General features: G+C 38.1%; 1 protein-coding gene across 18 annotated transcripts in view; it reads right to left on the minus strand.

Moving 5' to 3' along the window:
* Window positions 1–3567: 3567 nt before the first annotated feature.
* Window positions 3568–26083, minus strand: part of TSGA10 (testis specific 10) — a 166626-nt gene continuing 144110 nt past the window's right edge. For 13 of the 18 annotated variants that reach the window (XM_033238979.1, XM_033238984.1, XM_033238976.1 and 10 more), the window contains 4 exons: window positions 25391–25593; window positions 23607–23711; window positions 23266–23415; window positions 3568–4525 (listed from right to left, as the gene is read on the minus strand). In XM_033238979.1, coding sequence (XP_033094870.1) covers window positions 4501–4525; window positions 23266–23415; window positions 23607–23711; window positions 25391–25593 — 483 coding nt within the window. In that variant the 3' untranslated portion in view covers window positions 3568–4500. The remainder of the gene's footprint in view (window positions 4526–23265; window positions 23416–23606; window positions 23712–25390; window positions 25594–26083) is intronic. The other 5 variants (XM_033238986.1, XM_033238980.1, XM_033238983.1 and 2 more) reach the window with 1 other exon arrangement.

Genomic DNA, 26083 nt, shown 5'->3' on the forward strand with positions numbered 1-26083 from the left:
ATCCTTAAAGGGTTGGATTTTATTTTGTAAGAACTAGACCCTATCAATAATTGATTATGATACTACATGGTCAGATTAAATACTAACCTCTAAGACCTAATTCAGAAAATAGCTTGAGTACATGAGGACTGAGCATCTCATGCTTGAATGTTTCTGTCACATCAAGTCCTTTATTACCATGAGATCACACCACTCTCAGTGATTTACTATTTCAGCTAACCTATCATGGTAATATATATTGCTTTATTCAAAAATGTTCACACTTTTTTAGTTAAGAGAAACAACTAAAATTGCATGAATTAAAGTGGTTACAGCAACAATCACAAAGTACTTCGTGTTTAGTTGCTATTCAAAATTTTAAGTGCATTAGTGTAGTAAAAAGACTAGGCAACATTGTTTTCTGGAATGCTCTGGTTTATAAGAAAAAAATGTGACATTTTAATTGAAAACAGCTTCATAAATAACAGATATATTGTGTAAACACTCTGAGTATCTTACTCTGAAGAATTACACCCATACTTGAATAAAATCTTGGTAAATCCAAGAAGCAACAAAGAAGCCTCAAGGTGAAAGTTCTTCAGAGAGAACAAAGAGATGATGAAGATTCATTGCTTATTGGCAAATACACCAGTTAGTGAAAACACTATGATTGGCAGGCAATGATCATACAAATCACAGCCAAAGATAAATGAGGCAGAGGAGCAAGGTGGTTAAGAGCATGGTCACTGGCATAAGACACACACATGTGTTCAAAGACCGTGACTCAGATGCTTACTTGCTTTGGGATTATATATAGGACAATCATATAACTTCTCTGAGATTCCATTTTCCTCTCCTTATACCCATAATACGGAAAAAATCGTATCTACGCCACTGGCTGTTTGGGGAACTAATTATTTTCGTTCTCCAAAACTTAGTGATGAACTAAGAATAACTATATTTATTATTAAAGAAGAAAAGTTAAAATAAGAAAGAAGATGGCAGAGTAAAAACGGTGGGATGAAAGGTCATCTGTTTACAACAAAAACAGATCGGCAGTGATACAGCTGATGGGGTGGACCCTGCAGGGACATGATAAACAACATCCAAACAGCCCAATAGCCTCACAGATGCCCCTAAGCTATACAAAGGTATAAGAATCAAAAGAATGCTCAAGTAGGCTGCATGCCTTATAAAAGAGCAAACCAAGATTCACTCACTTCAGTTGTTTCTGAAGTTAACACCATAGCTAGCACACAAAGGTAAATCGTTCATTTCAGTAACAGACTAGAAATGACCATTTATAGTCATGTGTAAAACCTAAAGAATGCTACAAAACCAGAAAATAGATAAGTGTATTTGAGGAGCCCTCCGGTGATCCTAGAGAATCAAAGCAAGCACCATAATAAAAATGCACAAACTCTACAGGGGGAAAAAAAAAACATCTGGGCACAGTGGCTCACATCTGTAATCCCAGCACTTTGGGAGGCTGAGGTGGGAGGATTGCTTGAACCCAGGAGCTCGAGACCAGCCTGGGCGACATGGTAAGACCCCGTCTGTACAAAAATTTTTAAAAATTACCTGAGTATGATGGCATGCACCTATGGTCCTCACTACTGACCTGAGGCTGAGGAGAGAAGATAGCTTTATATCCTTAAAGGGTTAGATTTTATTTTCCGAGAACTAGACCCTGTCAATACTGGATTATGATACTACATGGTCAGATTAAACACTAACCTGTAAGATCTAATTCAGAAAATAGCTTCAGTACATGAGGACTGAGCATCTCATGCTCGAATGCCATGATCGCACCACTGCACTCCAGCCTGGGCGACACAGCAAGACCCTGCCTCAAAAAAATAAAATAAAAATAAATAAAAAGTAATCAAAAAGAACATTTAAATGCATTTGAAAGAGACAAGTATAAAATAATTTGATCGAGTAGTATAATAATCACATATTTAAGTTAAGTTCACAAAACTCAGAAAGGTGATTGGTTAGTCTTCAGAACTGGGTCACAAACTAATACTTATTACACAAGAAATGCAACTTTGAGCATGGCCTTTGGGAAGTGTAGGAGACTCTATTAAAGATGCTTTATAAGAAAATCAGTAGGGAGACAGAAAAAAGTAGCAGATTCTTATGATAGTGTTATTTTAAAATATTAATATATTTCAAGTATCTGAATTCATAATTTCAAATAATTTTTGGAGCAATAACTGTTTAGGAATCATAATTGACTTCAAATCCAGTGGCTTCCACTCATATCCTCTTTTTCTTCTTTTATTGCCCCAGGGTGAATAACTTATGTCAGCTAGAAATTTTCTTTACATCACTAACACTTTTAGTTGATTCAAATCTAAGTTTTTAGTAGCTGACATTATTATCAGAACACATTTAGTTAATTCATTATGCCCACTGGTTGCTAACCTGTAATAAGGGAGATGAACTCTAAGAGGAATAATATACTAAAGATCAAATTACACCTGCTCCTTTTGAAACTATAGCTTATGAACTTCAGAATGGAGCCTCATGTCAATGCCCTGCTCTTACTTCTAACAGAGTTTCATGATGTCTCAGATAAACCAAAGACAAGACAGAGTTCTGGTGGTGCTTGGAATTTCAAAATAGGATTAATATACAACAAATTTTAGATTTAAGTTACTCAGAGGGTTAACAATTCTTTTTTCACAAACACCCTTACTTTAGCAGAAGTAGGTGTTTTATATTGAACATGATATTTGAAAGCTGAGAACTCTTTTTCAGGAGATTTCCTTGCCATCCAAGGAAGAATATGTTTGGTATAGTTTCATATATTGTGTTTACATTAGGCAGTCTCTGCCATAGCAACAGGCTATTAAATATTTATATCAAGCAATTAGAATCTCATTTAAAACAACAAATGTTCTTGAATATTATCAAAACAAAAATCTTTTCTTTGAAATTTTAACATAGAAAATGCAGATGAGTTTTCTCCTTCCTTTAGATAATGATAGTCCCTTTATACTTACCATATAATTGTCCCTTTAAATGTTCTATAATTAATGGCACAAGGCAAGTAAAGCATACTTTCAATCAAACATGGAAATATTTTCTTACATACTTCATTCCTGCTTCCCTCAGGCTCCCTTCCCACATACTGCCCTCCACACATAATATGTATTAAGTGCATATGACAGTAAGAGTCAGCTCTTTGTCAGCTCTTCTAGGTGGATAAAGTTAATGTGATGATCCAGTACTAAGGTCATTGAGTCACCCAAGAAAGATGAATTTCTCATGTTTATCAACATCTTATTTAATAATAGCAAGGACAACTTTTTTGCATATTATTCTTTAAAATGCTTATAAAAGGGCATTTTACTTTACATTATTAATTTTTTAACCAATCTGTAATTAATGTCTTAAACTAGATGACCAAACCTGAAGGTTTTAAAAAATCAAACTAAAGTGAATATATAGCCTGAAATTATAGTAAAATATCAGCCTGCTAGTGATTAAACAAAACCTAAATCAGAGCACTTTCCTACATCACTATAGTCATATCGAATAGTGACTATATAACATGAGAAATTGTCTGCATCATATGAATACTATTAATGACAAGCCTTTTTTTTATTAAAATGGCAAGAATACAAATAGTTTATATCAGTAAAATACAGTAGCATTCAGGCTTTAATATGAACATTACATCAAAACCTATGGATAGATAAGGTAAGAGATTTACGAAATTGGGGGAGGAAGGAAACATCACTTATCTTGTTACTCTAGATTACAGACAATAAAATAAAATGCCAATTAAGTTGATTGCAGTACTTGAAATAAAACTTATTAAAAATACAGATTTTTAATAAAATCTTACATTCTTGACAGATATATCATCACCTACCTTTCTAAAAATAGTAGCAGTAAACACAATTGTAGAAAATGTATGTTACTTAGTCTTTGAGTGGTACAATACTACAGATTTTAAAGCCCTGACAACACTCCTACCTTCTGCAGATTCAGTATCAGATTATGGCATGGAATTTATGTAAGATTGGTTCCAAAATGGAATATCAGATCCCAGGCCAGTATTGGTAAATTGTACCCATTTTGGCACAGATGTTCCAGCCATGAAAGCACAAATCACAAAGAAAAAAAATTAACCAACCAATTATTTGAGATACCAAGAAAGGAAAGGAAATCAGTTTTGTAAAAACACTTTTCCCTGTTTTAATAAGTTTCTTTATTTACTCCGGATAGTGAACATAACAGTGTTCAATAGTGATGTAAGCAGATTTTACACTCACTATTTCTGCATGGATAGAAAGAGCCATATGCATTTTTGTTTTTATAAGTCATCTCAGATCACTGCAACATGGCACATTAGAACAGAGATTCAGAGACACAAAGTTAATAAATATATTTAACATTGCCAAGCATTTAAAAGATAAATGCACTCATGTCGCAAAAAAAAAAAAAAAAAAAAAATCAGTTTGTAACTTTGACCTTTCTCAAGGATGTGAAGAATCATTTCAGGTGTCAGAAATCTCTGTAGCAAAGATTCCTGTAAGAGAAAATATCATGCTGATTAATATTTTTAATTCAACTTTTTCAACATGTGTAACAAATGTATTCTAGTAAGTGTATCACTTTAGCAAAATGTAAGATTTTTCTTCAGTTTCTATGAAGGAAAACAAAAAAATATATTTTTTCACTCAGTTTTCACAAACTGTGGTACATTCATACCATGGAATACTATTCAACAATAAAAAGGAATGAACTATTGATACTTACAGCAGCTTGGATGGATCTCACAGGCATTATGCTGAATGAGAAAAGTCAATCTCAAAAGGTTATCTCAAAATGACAGAATTATAGTGATGGAGAAGAAAGCAGTGTTTCCTAGGAGACAAGGAGATGAAGAAGGGCAGGGCTACAGCTACAAATAGGCATATGAGGGAGTGAATTCTTTGGTGCTGATGGAACAACTTTGCATCTTGATCATAGTGGTGCTGTGTGTAGATTGTAAGAAAAAAAAATACACATACAAACAAATGAGTGCATCTAAAAACTAGTGAAATCTGAATAAGGCCTATAGACTAGTTAATCACATTGTGCTAATGTCAATACCCCAGTCTGTAAGATATTTCATATAGAAGCTGGGGTAAGGATATGTGCGACTATCTATACTATTTTTACAACTACTTGTGAGACTATAATCATTTTATTTTTTAATTATTATTATTATTTTTTTGAGACAGAGTCTCACTCTGTCACCCAGGCTGAAGTGCAGTGGCGAGATCTCAGCTTACTGCAACTTCTGCCTCCCAGGTTCAAGTAAATCTCAAGCCTCAGCCTAAGTAGCTGGGATTACAGACATGCGCCACCATGCCCAGCTAATTGTTGTATTTTTAATAGAGATGGGGCTTTGCCATATTGGCCAGGCTGATCTCAAACTCCTGGCCTCAAATGATCTGCCTGCTTCAGCCTCCCAAACTGCTAGGATTACAGTCAGGAGCCACTGCATCTGGCCAAGACTATAATCATCAAAAAAAAAGTACCTGTGGTACATCTATATGATGGAATACTACTCAGTAGTTAAAAGGAATATGTGACAACTACTAATACATGCGACAACCTGGATAAATCTGAAATATATTATGCTGAGTGAAAGTCAACCACTAGAGGTTGCATACTGTATGATTCCATTTATATGACAACCTGGGAAAGGCAAAACTAGAGAGGCAGGAAACAGAGCAGTGGTCAGAGGAAAGTAAATTCCCTGTGATGTCTGTTGTCTAGATAACAGGTGCCAGTCAAAGAACACCATTTGAAACTGAGAGTAAAAGGTTAAGTGAGAAAAAAGGTGATTAAGGGCATTGTTAATCATATTAATAGAAAGGTAACAACTAAAATAAAATAAACTCTTCCTAAAAGCCAAAAGAAATTTGTTAAGAAGCAAAGAAGACTGATCAAGTGAAGAAATACAACAAATATCACATAGTACAGAAAGTAATTATAAGATAATATAACTGGGTTAAGACCATTACTACTGATGTGATATAACAGTCATATCAATAATGTAAAAGATTTTAACTCATCTACTTTATTTATACTGTTCTATTCTATTTTTGAGATAGGGTCTCGCTCTGCTTCCCAGGCTAGAATGCAGTGGCACAATTATGGCTTACTGCAGCAATGACCTTCCACCAGGCTCAGTTATCTTCTCATCTCAGCCTACCAAGTAGATGGAAATACAGGCACGTGCCACCACATCTGGCTAATTTTTTTTTTTTGTATTTTTTGTAGAGATGGGGTTTCACCATTGCCCAGGCTGGTCTCTAACTCCTGGGCTCAAACAATCTGTCTACCTCAGTCTCCCAAAATGCTAGGATTACAGGTGTGAGCAACCATGCCCAGTGTAAGTCACCTATTTTTTAAAAAGATTTTCCACATGGCTGGGCGTGGTGGCCCACGCCTGTAATCCTAGCACTTTGGGAGGCTGAGGTGAGTGGATTACCTGAGGTCAGGAGTTTGAGACCAGCCTGGTCAACATGGTGAAACCCTATCTCTACTAAAAATACAAAAACTAGGCGGGGCATGGTGGCTCATGCCTGTAATCCTGGCACTTTGGGAGGCCAAGGCAGGTGGATCACCTGAGGTCAGGAGTTCGAGACCACCCTGCCCAACATGGCAAAACCCCATCTCTACTAAAAATACAAAACTGAGCTGGATGTGGTGATGGACACCTGTAATCCCAGCTACTCAGGGAGGCTGAGGCAGGAGAATTGCTTGAACCTGGGCGGCAGAGGTTGCAGGGAGCCGAGATCATGCCATTGCACTCCAGTCCGGAGAACAAGAGTGAAACTCCGACTTAAAAAAAAAAAGGTGGCGGGGGATCATTCCAAGATGGCCAAATAGGAACAGCTCCAGTCCACAGCTCCCAGCACGAGCAACACAGAAGACGGGTGACTTCAGCATTTCCAACTGAGGTACCAGGTTCATCTCTCTGGGACTTGTTGGACAGTGGGTACAGACCACAGAGTGTGAGCCGAAGCAGGGCGGGGCATCGCCTCACCCAGGGAAGCGCAAGGGGTCGGGGAATTCCCTTTACTAGCAAAGGACGGTACCTGGAAACTTGGGACACTCCCGCCCTAATACCATGCTTTTCGAATGGTCTTAGCAAACAGCACACCAGGAGATTATATCCCGCGCCTGGCTTGGTGTGTCCCACACCCACGGAGCCTTGTTCACTGCTACCACAGCAGTCCGAGATCAAACTGCGAGGCGGCAGTGAGTCTGGGGCAAGGGGATCTGCCATTGCTGAGGCTTGACTTGGTAAACAAAGTGACCGGGAAGCTCGAACTGGGTGGAGCCCAGGGCAGCTCAATGAGGCCTGCCTGCCTCTGTAGACTCCACCTCTGAGGGCAGGGCATAGCTGAACAAAAGGCAGCAGAAACTTCTGCAGACTTAAATGTCCCTGTCTGACAGCTTTGAAGAGAGCAGTGGTTCTCCCAGCACGGAGTTTGAGATCTGAGAACGGACAGACTGCCTCCTCAAGTGGGTCCCTGACCCCCAGGTAGCCTAACTGGGAGACATCTCCCAGTAGGGGCCAACTGACACCTCATACAGCCAAGTGCCCCTCTGAGACGAAGCTTCCAGAGGAAGGATCAGGCAGCAACATTTGCCATTCTGCAATATTTGCTGTTCTGCCGCCTCTGCTGGTGATACCCAGGCAAACAGGGTCTGGAGTGCACCTCCAGCAAACTCCAACAGACCTGCAGCTGAGGGTCCTGACTGTTAGAAGGAAAACTAACAAACAGAAAGGAATAGAATCAACACCAACAAAAAGGACATCCACACCAAAACCCCAACTGTAGGTCACCATCATCAAAGACCAAATGTAGATAAAACCACAAAGATGGGGAGAAACCAGAGCAGAAAAGCTGAAAATTCCAAAAATCAGAGCACCTCTTCTCCTCCAAAGGATCACAGCTCCTTGCCAGCAGTGGAACAAAGCTGGATGGAGAATGACTTTAACGAGTTGACAGAAGTAGGCTTCACAAGATCGGTAGTAACAAACTTCTCCGAGCTAAAGGACGATGTTCGAACAAATTGCAAAGAAGCTAAAAACCTTGAAAAAAGATGAGATGAACGACTAACTAGAATAAACAGCATAGAGAAGACCTTAAATGACCTGACAGAGCTAAAAACCATGGCACGAGAACAATGTGACGCAAGCACAAGCTTCAGTAGCTGATCCAATCTAGTGGAATAAAGAGTATCAGTGATTGAAGATTAAATGAATGAAATGAAGCGAGAAGAGAAGTGTAGAGAAAAAAGAGTAAAAATAAATGAACAAAACCTCCAAGAAATACGGGACTATGTGAAAAGACCACATCTACATCTGATTGGTGTACCTAAAAGTGACAGGGAGAATGGAACGAAGTTGGAAAACACTCTTCAATATATTATCAAGGAGAACTTCCCCAACCTAGCAAGGCAGGCCAACATTCAAATTCAGGAAATACAGAGAACGCCACAAAGATACTCCTTGAGAAGAGCAACCTTAAGACACATAATTGTCAGATTCACCAAGGTTGAAATGAAGGAAAAAATCTTAAGGGCAGCCAGAGAGAAAGGTCAGGTTACCCACAAAGGGAAGCCCATCAGACTAACAGCGAATCTCTCGGCAGAAACTCAACAAACCAGAAGAGAGTGGGGGCCAATATTCGACATTCTTAAAAAAAAGAATTTTCAACCCAGAATTTCATATCCAGCCAAACTAAGCTTCATAAGTGAAGGAGAAGTAAAATCCTTTCCGGACAAGCAAATGCTGAGAGATTTTGTCACCACCAGGCCTGCCCCACAAGAGCTCCTGAAGGAAGCACTAAACATGGAAAGGAACAACCGCTACCAGCCATTGCAAAAACATGCCAAATTGTAAAGACCATCAATGCTAGGAAGAAACTGCATCAACTAATCAGCAAAATAACCAGCTAACATCATAATGACAGGATCAAATTCACACATAACAATATTAACCTTAAATGTAAATGGGCTAAATGCCCCAATTAAAAGACACAGACTGGCAAATTGGATAAAGAGTCACAGCCCATCAATGTGCTGTATTCAGGAGACGCATTTCACATCCAGAGACACACACAGGCTCAAAATAAAGGGATGGAGGAAGATCTACCAAGCAAATGGAAAACAAAACAAAACAAAAAAGCAGGGGTTGCAATCCTAGTCTCTGATAAAACAGACTTTAAACCAACAAAGATCAAAAGAGACAAAGAAGGCCATTACATAATGGTAAAGGGATCAATTCAACAGGAAGAGCTAACTATCCTAAATATATATGCGCCCAATACAGGAGCACCCAGATTCATAAAGCGAGTCCTTAGAGACTTACAAAGAGACTTAGACTCCCATACAATAATAATGGGAGACTTCAACACTCCACTGTCAACATTAGACAGATCAATGAGACAGAAAGTTAACAAGGATATCCAGGAATTGAACTCATCTCTGCACCAAGCGGACCTAATAGACATCTATAGAACTCTCCACCCCAAATCAACAGAATATACATTCTTCTCAGCACCACATCACACGTATTCCAAAATTGACCACATAATTGGAAGTAAAGCACTCCTCAGCAAATGTAAAAGAACAGAAATGATAACAAACTGTCTCTCAGACCACAGTGCAATCAAACTAGAACTCAGGACTAAGAAACTCAATCAAAACCGCTCAACTACATGGAAACTGAATAACCTGCTCCTGAATGACTATTGGGTACACAACGAAATGAAGGCAGAAATAAAGATGTTCTTTGAAACCAATGAGAACAAAGATACAACATACCAGAATCTCTGGGACACATTTAAAGCAGTGTGTAGAGGGAAATTTATAGCACTAAATGCCCACAAGAGAAAGCAGGAAAGATCTAAAATTGACACTCTAACATCACAATTAAAAGAACTAGAGAGGCAAGAGCAAACACATTCAAAAGCTAGCAGAAGGCAAGAAATAACTAAGATCAGAGCAGAACTGAAGGAGATAGAGACACAAAAAACCCTCCAAAAAATCAATGAATCCAGGAGTTGGTTTTATGAAAAGATCAACAAAATTGACAGACCGCTAGCAAGACTAAAAAAGAAGAAAAGAGAGAGGAATCAAATAGATGCAATAAAAAATGATAAAGGGGATATCACCACCAACCCCACAGAAATACAAACTACCATCAGAGAATACTAGAAACACCTCTACGCAAATCAACTAGAAAATCTAGAAGAAATGGATAATTTCCTGGACACTTACACTCTTCCAAGACTAAACCAGGAAGAAGTTGAATCCCTGAATAGACCAATAGCAGGCTCTGAAATTGAGGCAATAATTAATAGCCTACCAACCAAAAGAAGTCCAGGACCAGATGGATTTACAGCTGAATTCTACCAGAGGTACAAGGAGGAGCTGGTACCATTCCTTCTGAAACTATTCCAATCAATTGAAAAAGAGGGAATCCTCCCTAACTCATTTTATGAGGCCAACATCATCCTGATACCAAAGCCTGGCAGAGACACAACAAAAAAAGAGAATTTTAGACCAATATCCCTGATGAACATCGATGTAAAAGTCCTCAATAAAATACTGGCAAATCGGATTCAGCAGCACATCAAAAAGCTTATCCACCATGATCAAGTGGGCTTCATCCCTGGGATGCAAGGCTGGTTCAACATTCGCAAATCAATAAACGTAATCCAGCATATAAACAGAACCAAAGACAAGAACCACATGATTATCTCAATAGATGCAGAAAAGGCTTTTGACAAAATTCAACAGCCCTTCATGCTAAAAATGCTCAATAAATTCGGTATTGATGGAACGTACCTCAAAATAATAAGAGCTATTTATGACAACCCACAGCTAATATCATACTGAATGGGCAAAAACTGGAAAAATTCCCTTTGAAAACTGGCACAAGACAGGGATGCCCTCTCTCACCACTCCTATTCAACATAGTGTTGGAAGTTCTGGCCAGGGCAATCAGGCAAGAGAAAGAAATCAAGAGTATTCAGTTAGGAAAAGAAGAAGTCAAATTGTCCCTGTTTGCAGATGACATGATTGTATATTTAGAAAACCCCATTGTCTCAGCCCAAAATCTCCTTAAGCTGATAAGCAACTTCAGCAAAGTCTCAGGATACCAAATTAATGTGCAAAAATCACAAGCATTCTTATACACCAGTAACAGACAAACAGACAGCCAAATCAGGAATGAACTTCCATTCACAATTGCTTCAAAGAGAATAAAATACCTAGGAATCCAACTTACAAGGGATGTAAAGGACCTCTTCAAGGAGAACTACAAACCACTGCTCAGTGAAATCAAAGAGGACACAAACAAATGGAAGAACATACCATGCTCATGGATAGGAAGAATCAATATCGTGAAAATGGCCATACTGCCCAAGATTATTTATAGATTCAATGCCATCCCCATCAAGCTACCAATGACTTTCTTCACAGAATTGGAAAAAACTGCTTTAAAGTTCATATGGAACCAAAAAAGAGCCCACATTGCCAAGACAATCCTAAGTCAAAAGGACAAAGCTGGAGGCGTCACGCTACCTGACTTCAAACTATACTACAAGGCTACAGTAACCAAAACAGCATGGTACTGGTACCAAAACAGAGATATAGACCAATGGAACAGAACAGAGTCCTCAGAAATAATACCACACATCTACAGCCATCTGATCTTTGACAAACCTGAGAGAAACAAGAAATGGGGAAAGGATTCCCTATTTAATAAATGGTTCTGGGAAAATTGGTTAGCCATAAGTAGAAAGCTGAAACTGGATCCTTTCCTTACTCCTTATACGAAGAGTAATTCAAGATGGATTAGAGACTTAAATGTTAGACCTAATACCATAAAAACCCTAGAAGAAAACCGAGGTAATACCATTCAGGACATGGGCATGGGCAAGGACTTCATGTCTAAAACACCAAAAGCAACGGCAGCAAAAGCCAAAATTGACAAATGGGATCTAATTAAACTAAGGAGCTTCTGCACAGCAAAAGAAACTACCATCAGAGTGAACAGGCAACCTACAGAATGGGAGAAAATTTTTGCAATCTACTCATCTGACAAAGGGCTAATATCCAGAATCTACAAAGAACTCAAACAAATATACAAGAAAAAAATAAACAACCCCATCAAAAAGTGGGCAAAGGATATGAACAGACAATTCTCAAAAGAAGACATTCATACAGCCAACAGACACATGAAAAAATGCTCATCATCACTCGCCATCAGAGAAATGCAAATCAAAACCACAATGAGATACCATCTCACACCAGTTAGAATGGCAATCATTAAAAAGTCAGGAAACAACAGGTGTTGGAGAGGATGTAGAGAAATAGGAACACTTTTACACTGTTGGTGGGATTGTAAACTAGTTCAACCATTATGGAAAACAGTATGGCAATTCCTCAAGGATCTAGAACTAGATGTACCATATGACACAGCCATCCCACTACTGGGTATATACCCAAAAGATTATAAATCATGCTGCTATAAAGACACATGCGGCCGGGCGCGGTGGCTCAAGCCTGTAATCCCAGCACTTTGGGAGGCCGAGACGGGTGGATCACGAGGTCAGGAGATCGAGACCATCCTGGCTAACATGGTGAAACCCCGTCCCTACTAAAAAAATACAAAAAATTAGCCGGGCGAGATGGCGGGCGCCTGTAGTCCCAGCTACTCGGGAGGCTGAGGCAGGAGAATGGCGTAAACCCGGGAGGCGGAGCTTGCAGTGAGCCGAGATCGCGCCACTGCACTCCAGCCTGGGTGACAGAGCGAGACTCCGTCTCAAAAAAAAAAAAAAAAAAAAAGACACACGCACACGTATGTTTATTGCGGCAGTATTCACAATAGTAAAGACTTGGAATCAACCCAAATGTCCATCTGTGACAGACTGGATTAAGAAAATGTGGCACATATACACCATGGAATACTATGCAGCCATAAAAAAGGATGAGTTTGCATCCTTTGTAGGGACATGGATGCAGCTGGAAACCATCATTCTTAGCAAACTATCACAAGAACAAAAACCAAACACCGCATGTTCTCACTCATAGGTGGGAACTGAACAATGAGATCACTTGGACTTGGGAAGGGGAACATCACACACTGGGGCCTATCATGGGGGGGGAGGGGGGAGAGATTGCATTGGGAGTTATACCTGATATAAATGAGGAATTGATGGGTGCTGACAAGTTGATGGGTGCAGCACACCAACATGGCACAAGTATACATATGTAACAAACCTGCACGTTATGCACATGTACCCTAGAACTTAAAGCATAAAAAAAAAAAAATTAAAAACAACCACAACAACAATAAAAAAACTCTTAACATAAAAACAAACAAACAAACAAAAAAAAAACAGCAAACCACCCATATAAAGCCAAATTTAGAGGATATGGAAAAAGAAATTAAAACATACTAATAAAAGGAGACTTTAGAACACCACCCTTAATATAAAACAGGTCAGATGAACAAATATTAAACAGCAATATAAAAGATCTACAAAAAATGAAAAAGTGGAGGTATTTACACCACTGAAATTGGCAAGTGCTACAGATCAGGGCCTCCCCCTCCTCTCCTTTGGAAAGCCAGTTTACCAGCATACCACTGAGCTATCCCTACAGAATTAAAAATACTACATAGCCTCTATAATTAAATAGTGTGGGACTGCACACGAACAGGCAGATCAATGGAAAAGAAATAGAAAGTCCAAAAAGAGATCTAAATGACTGGGACAAAGAGTCTTTTAAATCAATGATCTTGGAACAACTTGATAGTCAGTTGGAAAATGATAAAATTAGATCCATTTCTCAAACCACACATAAACTCCAAATGAATCAGATATCTAAATGTAAAAAGTAAAACTATACCAGTACTAAAAGAAAACATTCCTCTACTATCTGGGGAGAGAGAAAGATTTGCTAACTATGAATAGAAATCCAGATGCATTAAAGGAAAAGGTTTAAAATCTGACTACACAAAACTAAAAACTCTTTATAGAGAAAAAGGCAATACAGTAAAATTAAAAGACAAATGAAAAAAAAAGTGAGAAAATATTTGTAGCATGTATCACCAATAAAGAGATAATTTCTCAAATGTACTAAAAAATTTTTTAACAAAAAGATCTAAAGTCCATTAGAAAAACAGGCAGAAGAAATGAATAGCTAATTCAGAAAAAGAGATATAACAATAGCCCTTAAACTTATGAAAAGATATTCAACTTCACTCATAATATGAGAAATGCAAATTAAAACTACACTGAAATACCATTTCTCATCCACCGCAGTGGCACAAATTCAAAAGCTTGACAGTGTGTTCTGCTAGTGAGGTTGTGGGGAAACAGTACTTTCACACATTGCTGAAGGGACTGCAAAATGGAGGGGAATGTGGCACGGCCTAACAAAACTACCTGTGTATTTACCCACTGACCCAGCAATTCCACTTCTAGGAATTTATTCTGAAGATACTGCAACAACATGAAAATACATATGTATGAGATTATTCATTACAGCCTTGTTTGTAATTGCAAATTATTGGAAACCAGCTAAATGTCCAAGTTTAGGAGGTGGGTTGCATAACTATGGTACATCCATATACTAGAGTAGTGTGCACCTGACAAAAAGGAATAAGGAGAATCTCTAGGAGTCAACATGGAGAGATTTCCAGGAGACAGTGTTAAGTGAGAAAAGCAAAGTGCAAAGAAGCATGCCACTTTTTGCATAAACAAAGAAAGATATATATCTGTGTATCATTCGCATAAAACCACAAAGAAAGGAGGTGGAGGCATGGCTGATGGGATGGAAGGCATAGAGAAAGTGACACTTCTCTTAGTATTATTTTTTGCAGAGTGTTGACCTTTAAAAGCATGCTAATCTACATATTCAAAAATAAAATTAAGTTGAGCAAAAAACTAGGAAGTGGAAATATGAAAAATGAAAGCAAATTGAAACAAATGAATCCAATGTTATTTCAAATGAATACCATGACCAAAATAAAAGATGGAAAAAATTAATCCAAATAAGTTACAAACTCAGTATTTAAACATATGCTCTCAAGATTTGGGCAAGGTAACGTACAGGCGTAAGAAGGAAGAACTGCAAACAGATTCCGAACTTTAAAAAAGTCGGCCTGTTTATTGTGGTGACATCGGTGAAGAAATTTTGAAACTATTGTAGATGCATTCTGGGATTGAGTAAATTAGTAACTACATTGATATCGTTGAGTAAACATGTTAATGTTGAGCCAGGGTTCTCACTGTAGAAGAAAGAACATATATATAAGTAATGGAAAAAAGTAAAAGGATGAAACCTGTGGGCATGGTTTGGAGTTTTGGTTATATGTTTAAATGTGCCTCTGCGAGTGTGTGAGTAGGTCTGTGCAAGTGTGTGTGTGTCTGTGAAGAAACATGAAAGCATGTGAGCACACGAGCCACCACATGTGTATATAAGAAAACAAATGGGGTAAAAATTTTAAAATAATGAGTATGGGTAAAGGGCATATAGATGTTCTTTGTATTCTTATTTTTGTAACTTTTTGAAAGGTTGAAATTGTTTCCAAATAAAAAGTTTCTAGGAAATTTGTGATACATAGAAATATATCTAAAATATTTTCCTCTAAAAAACTAGCTGATTACTTTCCTAGAACATATAAATTTTGTGGTGCTATAATAACCAACATTTTGTAATTAAATAAGAAGTTAATGTTGTAGAAATAAAAAGAAAATCAAACTATTAAAATACAATTTATGGGGCAGATGGAAGACGGCAGATAGGAGACAGGACTAACGTGCAGCTCCCACATGGAAGGACAGAACAGTGTTAGAGACTCACATTGTGATCTTTTGCTCCAAGATTCACTGTAGGAATATACAAGGAAAACCCAAAGAATTCACATATCCTTTGAAAGAAGTGGCATGCTGCTGCCAATTCCATGAAACAGGTGAAAAACTGGGAGTTCCCAATGTGTGAGAGGGAAGAAAACCTACATCTGAACACATGTCCCCACTGGGGAATCTGAAAATCCACATCACAGGAGAAAAATTTAACCCTATCTAGAGATGAAAGGGATTTATGGAGTCACATAAAATATAAAAGTAGAAGTAGCAGCAGGAAGTGCCTTGCACGCACTCCCAGTCTCCAGCTCGAGCCCAGGGAAAGCCAGCAATGACTATCTCACAGGGGTCCTTGGGAAGGCAGTCAGCAGAATTGGGGAGGGGTCACAGAGTGAAGGGAGCTCCGAACTGAAATCGGTAGTGGTTTTGACTGGGCACAAATTTTCTTGAGCAGAGTCCAGGGGACAAGCGGAAGCTGCTGCAGATAGGAGACAGAGCAGGAAGAGCCAGACAGGGAAGGGCCAGGTTCAAATGCCGTGCTTGCTTTTTCAGTGGGGTAGCTCATGGCCTGGGGCAAAATCTGAGCAAGGCACTGCAGGAGCGAGGCTGGCCTCACCAACTGCGTGGGAGCTGGGTGAGGCCTCCTGCTACTAGCTATTCCCCACTTCTCTGGTGAACTATATGATACAGCAGAGGTGGCCAAGATCCCCTCTAGAACATAACCCCATTGGCCTGAGAACCATAATCCCCTTCGCCAAGGTGGCCATGTCAAGCCCTGCCCAAGGAGAGTCTGAGCCCAGACCCACCTAACCCTGCCCCGACCTAAAGTGATGCATCACTTTCCCGTCACCTCTACTACAGCAGGTACTGGTATCCATGCTGTCACCAGGCTGGAGTGCAGTGGCGTGATCTTGGCTCACTGCAACCTCCGCCACCTGGGTTCAAGTGATTCTCCTGCCTCAGCCTTCCAAGTAGCTGGGATTACAGGCATGTGCCACCATACCTGACTAGTATTTGTATTTTTAGTAGAGGCAGAGTTTCGCCATGTTGGCCAGGCTGGTCTTGAACTCCTGACTTCAAGTGATCTGCCCGCCTCAGACTCCCAAAGTGCTGGGATTACAGGCATTAGCCACCATGCCCAGCTGAAGACAGGTCTTTAGAATTAGCTCAGTCAGACAAAGAAAAAAAAAAAGAATTTAAAAAAATGAACAAATCCTCCAAGAAATGTGGGATTATGTTAAATGGTCAAACCTAAGAATAACTAGTGTTCCTGAGGAAGAAGAGAAATCTAAAAGTTTAGAAAACTTACTTGGGGGAATAATTAAAGAAAACCTCCCTGACCTTGCTAGAGATCTAGACCTCCAAACATAAGAAACTCAAAGAACACCTGGGATATTCACTGCAAAAACATCATCACCTAGGCACATAGTCATCAGGATACCCAAAGTCAAGACAAAGGAAAGAATCTTAAGATCTGTGAGACAAAAGCATCAAGATAAACTATAAAGGAAAACCTACCACATTAATGGCAGATTTCTCAGCAGAAATCCTACAAGCCAGAAGGGATTGGGGTCCCATCTTTAGCCTCAAGAAACAAAATAATTGTCAGCCAAGAATTTTGTATCCAGCAAAATTAAGCAACATAATGAAGGAAAAATAAAATCATTTTCAGACAAATGCTGAGAGAATTTGCCACTACTAAGCCAGCACTATGAAAAATGTTTAAAGGAGTTCTAAATCTTGAAACAAAACTTCAAAATACATCAAAATAGAAGCTCCTTACAATATAAATATCACAGATTATTTAATTTTATGTAATTATTTAATGCCATTAAACAATGACACAATGGGGGGAAAAAAACCAAAACAACGTATTAAGGCAACAACTAATGTGATGAACAGAACAGTACCTAATATCTTAATACTAATGTTGAATGTAAACAGCCTAAATACTCCACTTAAAAGATATGGAAGGGCAGAATGGATAAAAATTCACTAAGTATCTGCTGTCTTCAAGAGATTCACCTAACACCTAAGGACTCACATACACTTAAGGTTAAGGGGTGGAAAAAGATATTTCACACAAATGGAATGTGAGCAACAGTAACTATTCTTACATCAGACAAAACAAACTTTAAAGCAACAACAGTAAAAAAAGAAAAAGAGAGGCCGGGCACGGTGGCTCAAGCCTGTGATCCCAGCACTTTGGGAGGCCGAGACGGGCGGATCACGAGGTCAGGAGATCGAGACCATCCTGGCTAATACGGTGAAACCCCGTCTCTACTAAAAAAAAATACAAAAAACTAGCCGGGCGCGTTGGTGGGCGCCTGTAGTCCCAGCTACTTGGGAGGCTGAGGCAGGAGAATGGCGGGAACCCGGGAGGCGGAGCTTGCAGTGAGCTGAGATCCGGCCACTGCACTCCAGCCTGGGCGACAGAGCGAGACTCCGTCTCAAAAAAAAAAAAAAAAGAAAAAGAAAAAGAGAGACATTATATAATGATAAAAGGAATAGTCCAAAAGGAAAATATTGCAATTCTAAATATATATGCATATATACACGGAGCTCTCAAATTTAGAAAACAATTACTATTAGACCGAAGAAATGGGATGCACAGCAATACAATAATAGTGGGAGACTTCAATACTCCATTGACAGCACTAGACAGGTCATCAATACAGAAGGTCAACAAAGAAACAATGAATTTAAACTATACCCTAGAACAAATTGACTTAACAGGCATTTACAGAACATTCTACCCAACAACTGCAGAATATAAATTCTTTTTTCTTCAGCACATGGAACAGTCTCTCAGACTGAACATATGATAGGATGCAAAACGAGTCTCAATAAATTTAAGAAAATCAGATTTATATGAAGTATCTTTTTGTTTTTTTTTTGAGATGGAGTCTTGCTCTGTTAGCCAGGCTGGAGTGCTGTGGCATGATCTTGGCTCACTGCAAGCTCCGCCTACCGGGTTCACGCCATTCTCTTGCCTCAGCCTCCCAAGTGGCTGGGACTACAGGCACCCGCCACCACGCCCAGATAATTTCTTGTATTTTCAGTTGAGATGGGGTTTCACCATTTTAGCCAGGATGGTCTCGATCTCCTGACGTCGTGATCCGCCCACCTCGGCCTCCCAAAGTGCTGGGATTACAGGCGTGAGCCACCACGCCTGGCCTCAAGTATTTTCTTAAACTGCAGTGGAACAAAACTGGAAATTATCTCCAAAAGGAACCCTCAAAACTATAAAAATACATGGACATTAAATAATCTGCTCTTGAGGCTGGGTGCGGTGGCTCATTGCTGTAATCCCAGCACTTTGGGAGACAAAGACAGGTGGATCACTTGAGGTCAGGAGTTCAAAATCAGCCTGGCCAACATAGTGAAACCCTGTCTCTACTAAAAATACAAAAATTAAGGCTGTGCACGGTGCCTCATGCCTGTAATCCCAGCACTTTGGGAGGCTGAGGCGCACAGATCACCTGAGGTCAGGAGTTCAAGACCAGCCTGGCCGACATGGTGAAAACCTGTCTCTACTAAAAATACAAAAAAATTAGCCAGGCGTGGTAGCGGATGCCTGTAATCCCAGCTACTTGGGAGCATGAGGCACGAGAATCACTTGAACCTGGGAGGCGGAGGTTGCAGTGAACTGAGATTGTGCCATTGCACTCCAGCTTGGGCAACAGAGTGAGACTCTGTCTCAAAAATAATAATAATAATAAGCCAGGCATTGTGGCACATGCCTGTAATCCCAGCTACTTGGGAGGCTGAGGCAGGAGAACTGCTTGACCCCGGGGAGCAGAGGTTGCAGTGAGCCGAGATCATGCCACTGCACTCTAGCCTGAGCAACAGAGCAAGATTCCATCTCAAAAAAATTTAATAATAATTATCATCATCATCTGATCTTGAATGATCTTTGGGTCAACAATGAAATCAAGATGGAAATTAAAAACTTCTTTGAACTGAGAGATAATGGTGAAACAACTTATCAAAACCTCTGCAACACACCAAAAGTAGTATTAAGAGAAAAGTTCATAGCATTTAATGCCTACATCAGAAAGTTTGAAAGAGCACAAACAGACACTCTAAGGTCACACCTGAAGGAACTAGAGAAACAAGAACAAACCAACCTAAACACAGCAGAAGAAAAGAAATAACAAAGATAAGAACAGAAACAATGAAAATGAGACAAAAAAATACAAAAGATAAAAAGCTAGTTCTTTGAAAAGATAAACAAAATTGATAGACCACTAGCGAGATCAACCAAGAAAAGAAGAGAGAAGATCCAAATAAGCTCAATGAGAAATGAAATGGGAGATATTACAACCAGTACCACAGAAATACAAAAGATCTTTCAAGGCTACTATGAACACCTTTACACACACAAACTAGAAAATCTAGAGGAGATGGATAAATTCCTGGAAAAATACAACCCTCCCAGATTAAATCAGGAAGACATAGAAACTCTGAACAGGCCAGTAACAAGTAGAGAGATTAAAACAGTAATTTTAAAAAATTGCCAATAAAAAAAAGTCCAGGACCAGATGGATTCACAGCTGAATTCCATCAGATAGTCAAAGAAGAATTGTACCAATCCTATAGAACACCTTTCCACAAGACATAGAAAGAGGGAATCCTCCCTAAATCATCCATGAAGCCAGTATCACCCTAATTCCAAAGGTAGGAAAGGACATAACAAAAAATGAAAACTATAGACCAATAACCCTGATGAACATAGATGCAAAAGTCCTCAACATAATACTTGCTAACTGAATCTAACAGCATATCAAAAAGATAATACACCATGATCAAGTGAGTTGCATACCAGGTATGCAGCAATGGTTTAACATATGCCAGTCAATAAATGTGATAGACCACATAAACAAAATTAAAAACAAAAATCATGTGATCATCTCAATAGATGCAGAAAAAGGATTTGACAAAATCCAGCATCCCGTTATGGTTAAAACCCTCAGCAAAACTGGCATAGGAGGGACACACACTTCAAGATAATAAAAGCTATCTATGACTAACCCACAGCCAACATTATACTGAATGGGGATAGTTGAAAGCATTCCCCAAGAACTGTAACAAGACAAGAATGCCCACTTTCATTGCTTCTATTCAATATAGTACCTGAAGTCCTAGACAGAGCAATCAGACAAGAGAAACAAAGGGCATCTGAATCAGTAAAGAGGAAGTAAAACTGTCACTGTTCACTGATAATATGATCATATACCTAGAAAACCCTACACTCATCCAAAAAGTTCCCAGATCTGATAAATGAATTCAGTACAGTTTCTGTATGCAAAATTAATGTACACAAATCAGTAGCACTGCTATACACCAATAGCGATCAAGCTGAGAAACAAATCAATAACTCAACTCCTTTTACAATAGGAGCAAAAAACAAACAAAAACACCAACTTAGGAATATACCTAATCAAGGTGGTGAAAGAGTTCTACAAAGAAAACTACAAAACACTGCTGAAAGAAGTCACTGATAACACAAACAAATGGAAACACATCCCATGCTCGTGGAGAATCAATATTGTAAAAATGGCCATACTGCCAAAAGCAATATGCAAATTCAATGCAGTTCCAATCAAAGTACCATAATCATTCTTCACAGAACTAGAAAAACAATCCTAAAATTCATATGGAACCTCAAAAGACTCCACATAGCAAGACTAAGCAAAAGGAACAAATTTGGAGGCATCACATTACCTGACTTCAAACTATACTACAAGATTATAGTTATTAAAACAGCATGGTACTGATACGAAAATAGGCACATAGACCAATGAAACAGAATAGAGAACCCAGAAATGAAGCCAAATACTTACAGCAAACTGATTTTTGACAAAGCAAACAAAAACATAAAGTAGGGAAAGGACACCTTACTCAACAAATGGTGCTGGGATAATTGGGATGCCACATGTAGAAGAATGAAACTGGATCCTCATCTCTCACCTTATACAAAAATCAACTCAAGATGATCAAAGACTTAAATCTAACACCTGAAACCATAAAAATTCTAGAAGATAACATTAGTAAAGATCTTCTGAACATTGGCTTAGGCAAAGATTTCATGACCAAGAACTCAAAAGCAAATGAAACAAAAACAAGTATAAATAGATGGGACTTAATTAAACTAAAAAGCTTCTGCACAGCAAAAACAATAATCAGCAGAGTAAACAGAAAACCCACAGAGTGGGAGAAAATCTTCCCAAACGTGCATCCAACAAAGGACTAATATCCGGAATCTACAAGGAAGTCAAACAAATCAGCAAAAAATAAAAATAATAAAAATAATAAAAGTACTAATCCCATCAAAAAATGGGCTAAGGACATGAATAAACAATTCTCAGAAGGATATATACAAATGCCCAATGAACATATGCAAAGATGCTCATCATCAGTAATTATCAGGGAAATGCAAATTAATACCACAATGAGATACCTACCTTACTCCTGCAAGAATGGCCGTAATTTAAAAATCAAGAAATCATACATGTTGGCATAGATGTGGTGAAAAGGGAATGTTTTCTTTTACACTACTGGTGGGAATGTAAACTAGTACAACCACCATGGAAAACAGTACAGAGATTCCTTTTAGAACTAAAAGTATAACTACCATTTGATCTAGCAATCCAACTACTAGGTATCTATTCAGAGGAAAAGAAGTCATTATATGAAAAAGATACTTGCACACACGTTTGTAGCAGCACAATTTGCAATTGCAAAAATATAAAACCAGCCTAAATGCCCATCGAACAACAAGTGGATAAAGAAAATGTGGTATAAATATACCAAGGAATACTACTCAGCCATTAAAAAGGAACGAAATAATGGCATTCGGAGCAACCTGGATGGAGTTGGAGACCATTATTCTAAGGAAAGTAACTCAGGAATGGAAAGCCAAATATCCTATGTTCTCACTTTAAGTGAGAGTTAAGCTATGAGGATGAAAGTTATAAGAATGATGCATTGGACTTTGGGGATTCAGGGGGAAGGATGGGAGAAGAGTGAGGAGTACACATTGGGTACAGTGTACACTGCTTGGGTGTTGGATGCACCAACATCTCAGAAATTACTGCTAAGGAAGTAACAAAAAAACCACCTGTTCCCCCAAAACTGTGGAAATAAAAAAATATATAATTTATGCAAACAGATAAAATATTAGTCCTTTTGCTTTAGTATAATAGATATAACTCTAATTATCAAAATTCTGTATTTTTATATCAATATATCTTGGTAATCCTGTTTAAATATCACTATTAAAGATAGACTATTGAGTTTCCTTATTACCCCAAATATTCACTATACTAGATATTACTATTTGATCTCAAGAGAATGGATCCTTAAACAGACTCACTCTTCTAATGATCGATCTAGGCCTCGGTCAGGAGATCGATGGTGAGCACGTTCTGGTGAATGACATTTTGTATTTGGCTTCATTGTAGAACTCATATGATACGCATTACTTGAATAATTTTGGCGGCGAAGTTCTTGTACGGCCCTCTCCCTAAAACAAAATAGTGATGCTTTAAAATTTTATATCCAGCAAAAGTATTAAAACTATCATAAAAAACTGTAGCTTAATTCATACTTCAAAATCTAACCATCATGAAAGAACTAAAACCTATTTTTACCTAAGAAACAATGCTTTCCATGCTGAAAAGCATTGTTTTTGAGCTTGCATAGAGATAAACTTACCTTTCAAAGCGCTCTGTTCCTAGTTGTCTTTTGGTGATGTCTAAATCAGCTTCCAATTGTGTGACAACATTTCTGAACTGGGCCACATCTCTACTTTGGATGGCCCTGTTTAAAAGAAGATAAGAGTTAGAGTTGACTAAACTTAAAATATGACTATGATTCTGGGGTACATTAAATCATATTGATAGTGGTTTCTTAGCTGGATCCAAATCACATTGTGATTTTTATGGCCAGATTTATTAGTACATCTAAAATATGCCCATGTTAGACACAGTAAGTATGCAGAGTAGCCTACTTGAAAAGCCTAAGCAATTTCAGTCCCATTCAACTAGTTAATCCTTCTCTGTTTCAACTTCCCTGTGGAAACATATTATACATCATCTGTCTATACTATTTACTATAAATAGCTTTTAATGTAAGTACTTAGAGGTATTACATAAAGTAGTAGTATGACCAAATAATTAACACTGGAATTCACTAGCTCCATGATTAATATAGTCTGTTTTATATAATCTATTCAACCAAGTGCCTTATAATGAAATTTGATATATACAATCTTCAATTTAATAGATAGAATCTTTCTTAAGGCCAAATAATGCCTCACAAAACCTGTGATAAGGCACAATATCATAAGGAAGATAAACATTGATGAGTACCACTCACACAGAACATTCTATCCTCTTCACTTGTTTTCAGGACAGTATCATAGACTGCTGAAATCTAAACTTTAGAGACTAATAACAAACATTTCTCATGCTAATTCTAAGTGTTAGTATTTACCAGTCAGTCTTAAACAGAGTATCGCCCTTAGGGTGGAAGTTTTGGCATATTTCATGAAGGTAGATTTCCACCTACCATCTTGAGAAAGTGATTCTGCAAAAACAGTTGAAGGAATCATAACAGCCTAGCTACAGTAACGGAAAAGAAGGACTCAGTCACTGCCACCATAGCCTGAAAACAGTTTCTGAAGGAAACTGGCCTTGGCTCTGAAGCCCTTGCCTAGTCAGGGGCTCCTAGGAGTGGCTGATTGCCGAGACCATGCCTCTTATCCTTCCCCATGCCCTGAGCTCAGATGTGAGGATAGAGTGGAGGCTGGATGAAAAGTGTTATAGATAGGACAGGTAAGAACAGGGGTTAAGGGTCCCCCATCAGTTTTTATGAGAGGTGACCAAGTTTCATAGAAAGAAAATTCACTCTACAGGGAGGCATTTCCACCCAATTCTCCAGCCAAAGTTCTTTTAAAAACGTGCTAGGAGTGCTAGAGATCCTAAAAAAAAAAAAAAAAAAAAAACAAGAAAGAAAGAAAAAGAAAAGAAAAGAAGCCAAACTTGATGTCCTAGGAAGTCTTCTGTATTTTGTGAATGCAGGTGTTCTTCTAGGTACCCAGTACATGCAATAGTACAAAAGAAAATACAATGTGGCAAATGAAAACACTAGGCTGCAATATATTGGTCTAAATATGAAAATTCTTCTGGTTTCAAACTGGTTAATTTTTTTTCTCATTTTGTTATGTTTCCTAAAGGCAGTATTTTAGACCAGACATTCTATTATACTCAAAACCCTGTTGGAAAGAATCAATAGAGATCATTAAACTTAAATTTAGATAAGAAAAACATAATAGAAAAAGTACCACCTCTTAGGCAAATCACAATATTTCTGATCCTTAGTTTAATTAATGACAAATTACAGGAAGCAAATTCTCTAAATTCTAGCTTAAAAATCCTACTAATCTATAAAGTACCAAAAAATTAAGATGTATGACTTTATATTGCTAAACAACTCACATTTTATTTTCTGCCAAACAAAGGTGTTCTTTAAGAAGCTGAATTTCAGATTCTTTTTCTTGAAGTGCTATCTGAGACTGATATTCTTTGTCTCGATTGGCCACCAGCAAAGCTTCTAAATTCTGCATGGAGATTCTCTCATTTGTCATCTGACTCCTCAGGAGTTCAATTTCAGAACGAGCAGAATCTAATTCATTCTCCATCTGTAGAATAAGAAGAAGATATCTATACTTATTCCCATTAATTCACTTAACTATTATATTATCAGGGACTCACAAAATTTTCATAATCTGTTATAAACTGGCAACTACTTTTAATGTGATTTGAAATTGTGTCCCTCCTTCTCACCAAATAAACACACCACACATGTATGTATAGTAGCACTTTCTCCATCTCTTTGATCATATCAGAAAATTCATTAATTTAAGAAAAGGCTTATTAATTTCAAACTGCAACCAGTTTCCACTACCAGCTTTGATATTTCTTTATATACTCCTGCAGGACTGACAGGATATCTGTGAGCACTGCTTTCTCCTGAGTTAGGTGAGCTACATGCTTATAGAATGTCATTGGACTCCATAATTAAGGAATATAAGGAGTAATCTCTTATATTCTTTATAAGAGTAATCTCTTATGTTCTCTTAATATAATTATTATATATATTTAATAATATAATTAAATATAATTATAATT

This window comes from Trachypithecus francoisi, unplaced genomic scaffold (genome assembly GCF_009764315.1).
Source record: "Trachypithecus francoisi isolate TF-2019V2 unplaced genomic scaffold, Tfra_2.0 Lachesis_group17, whole genome shotgun sequence".
NCBI classification, from domain to species: domain Eukaryota; kingdom Metazoa; phylum Chordata; class Mammalia; order Primates; family Cercopithecidae; genus Trachypithecus; species Trachypithecus francoisi.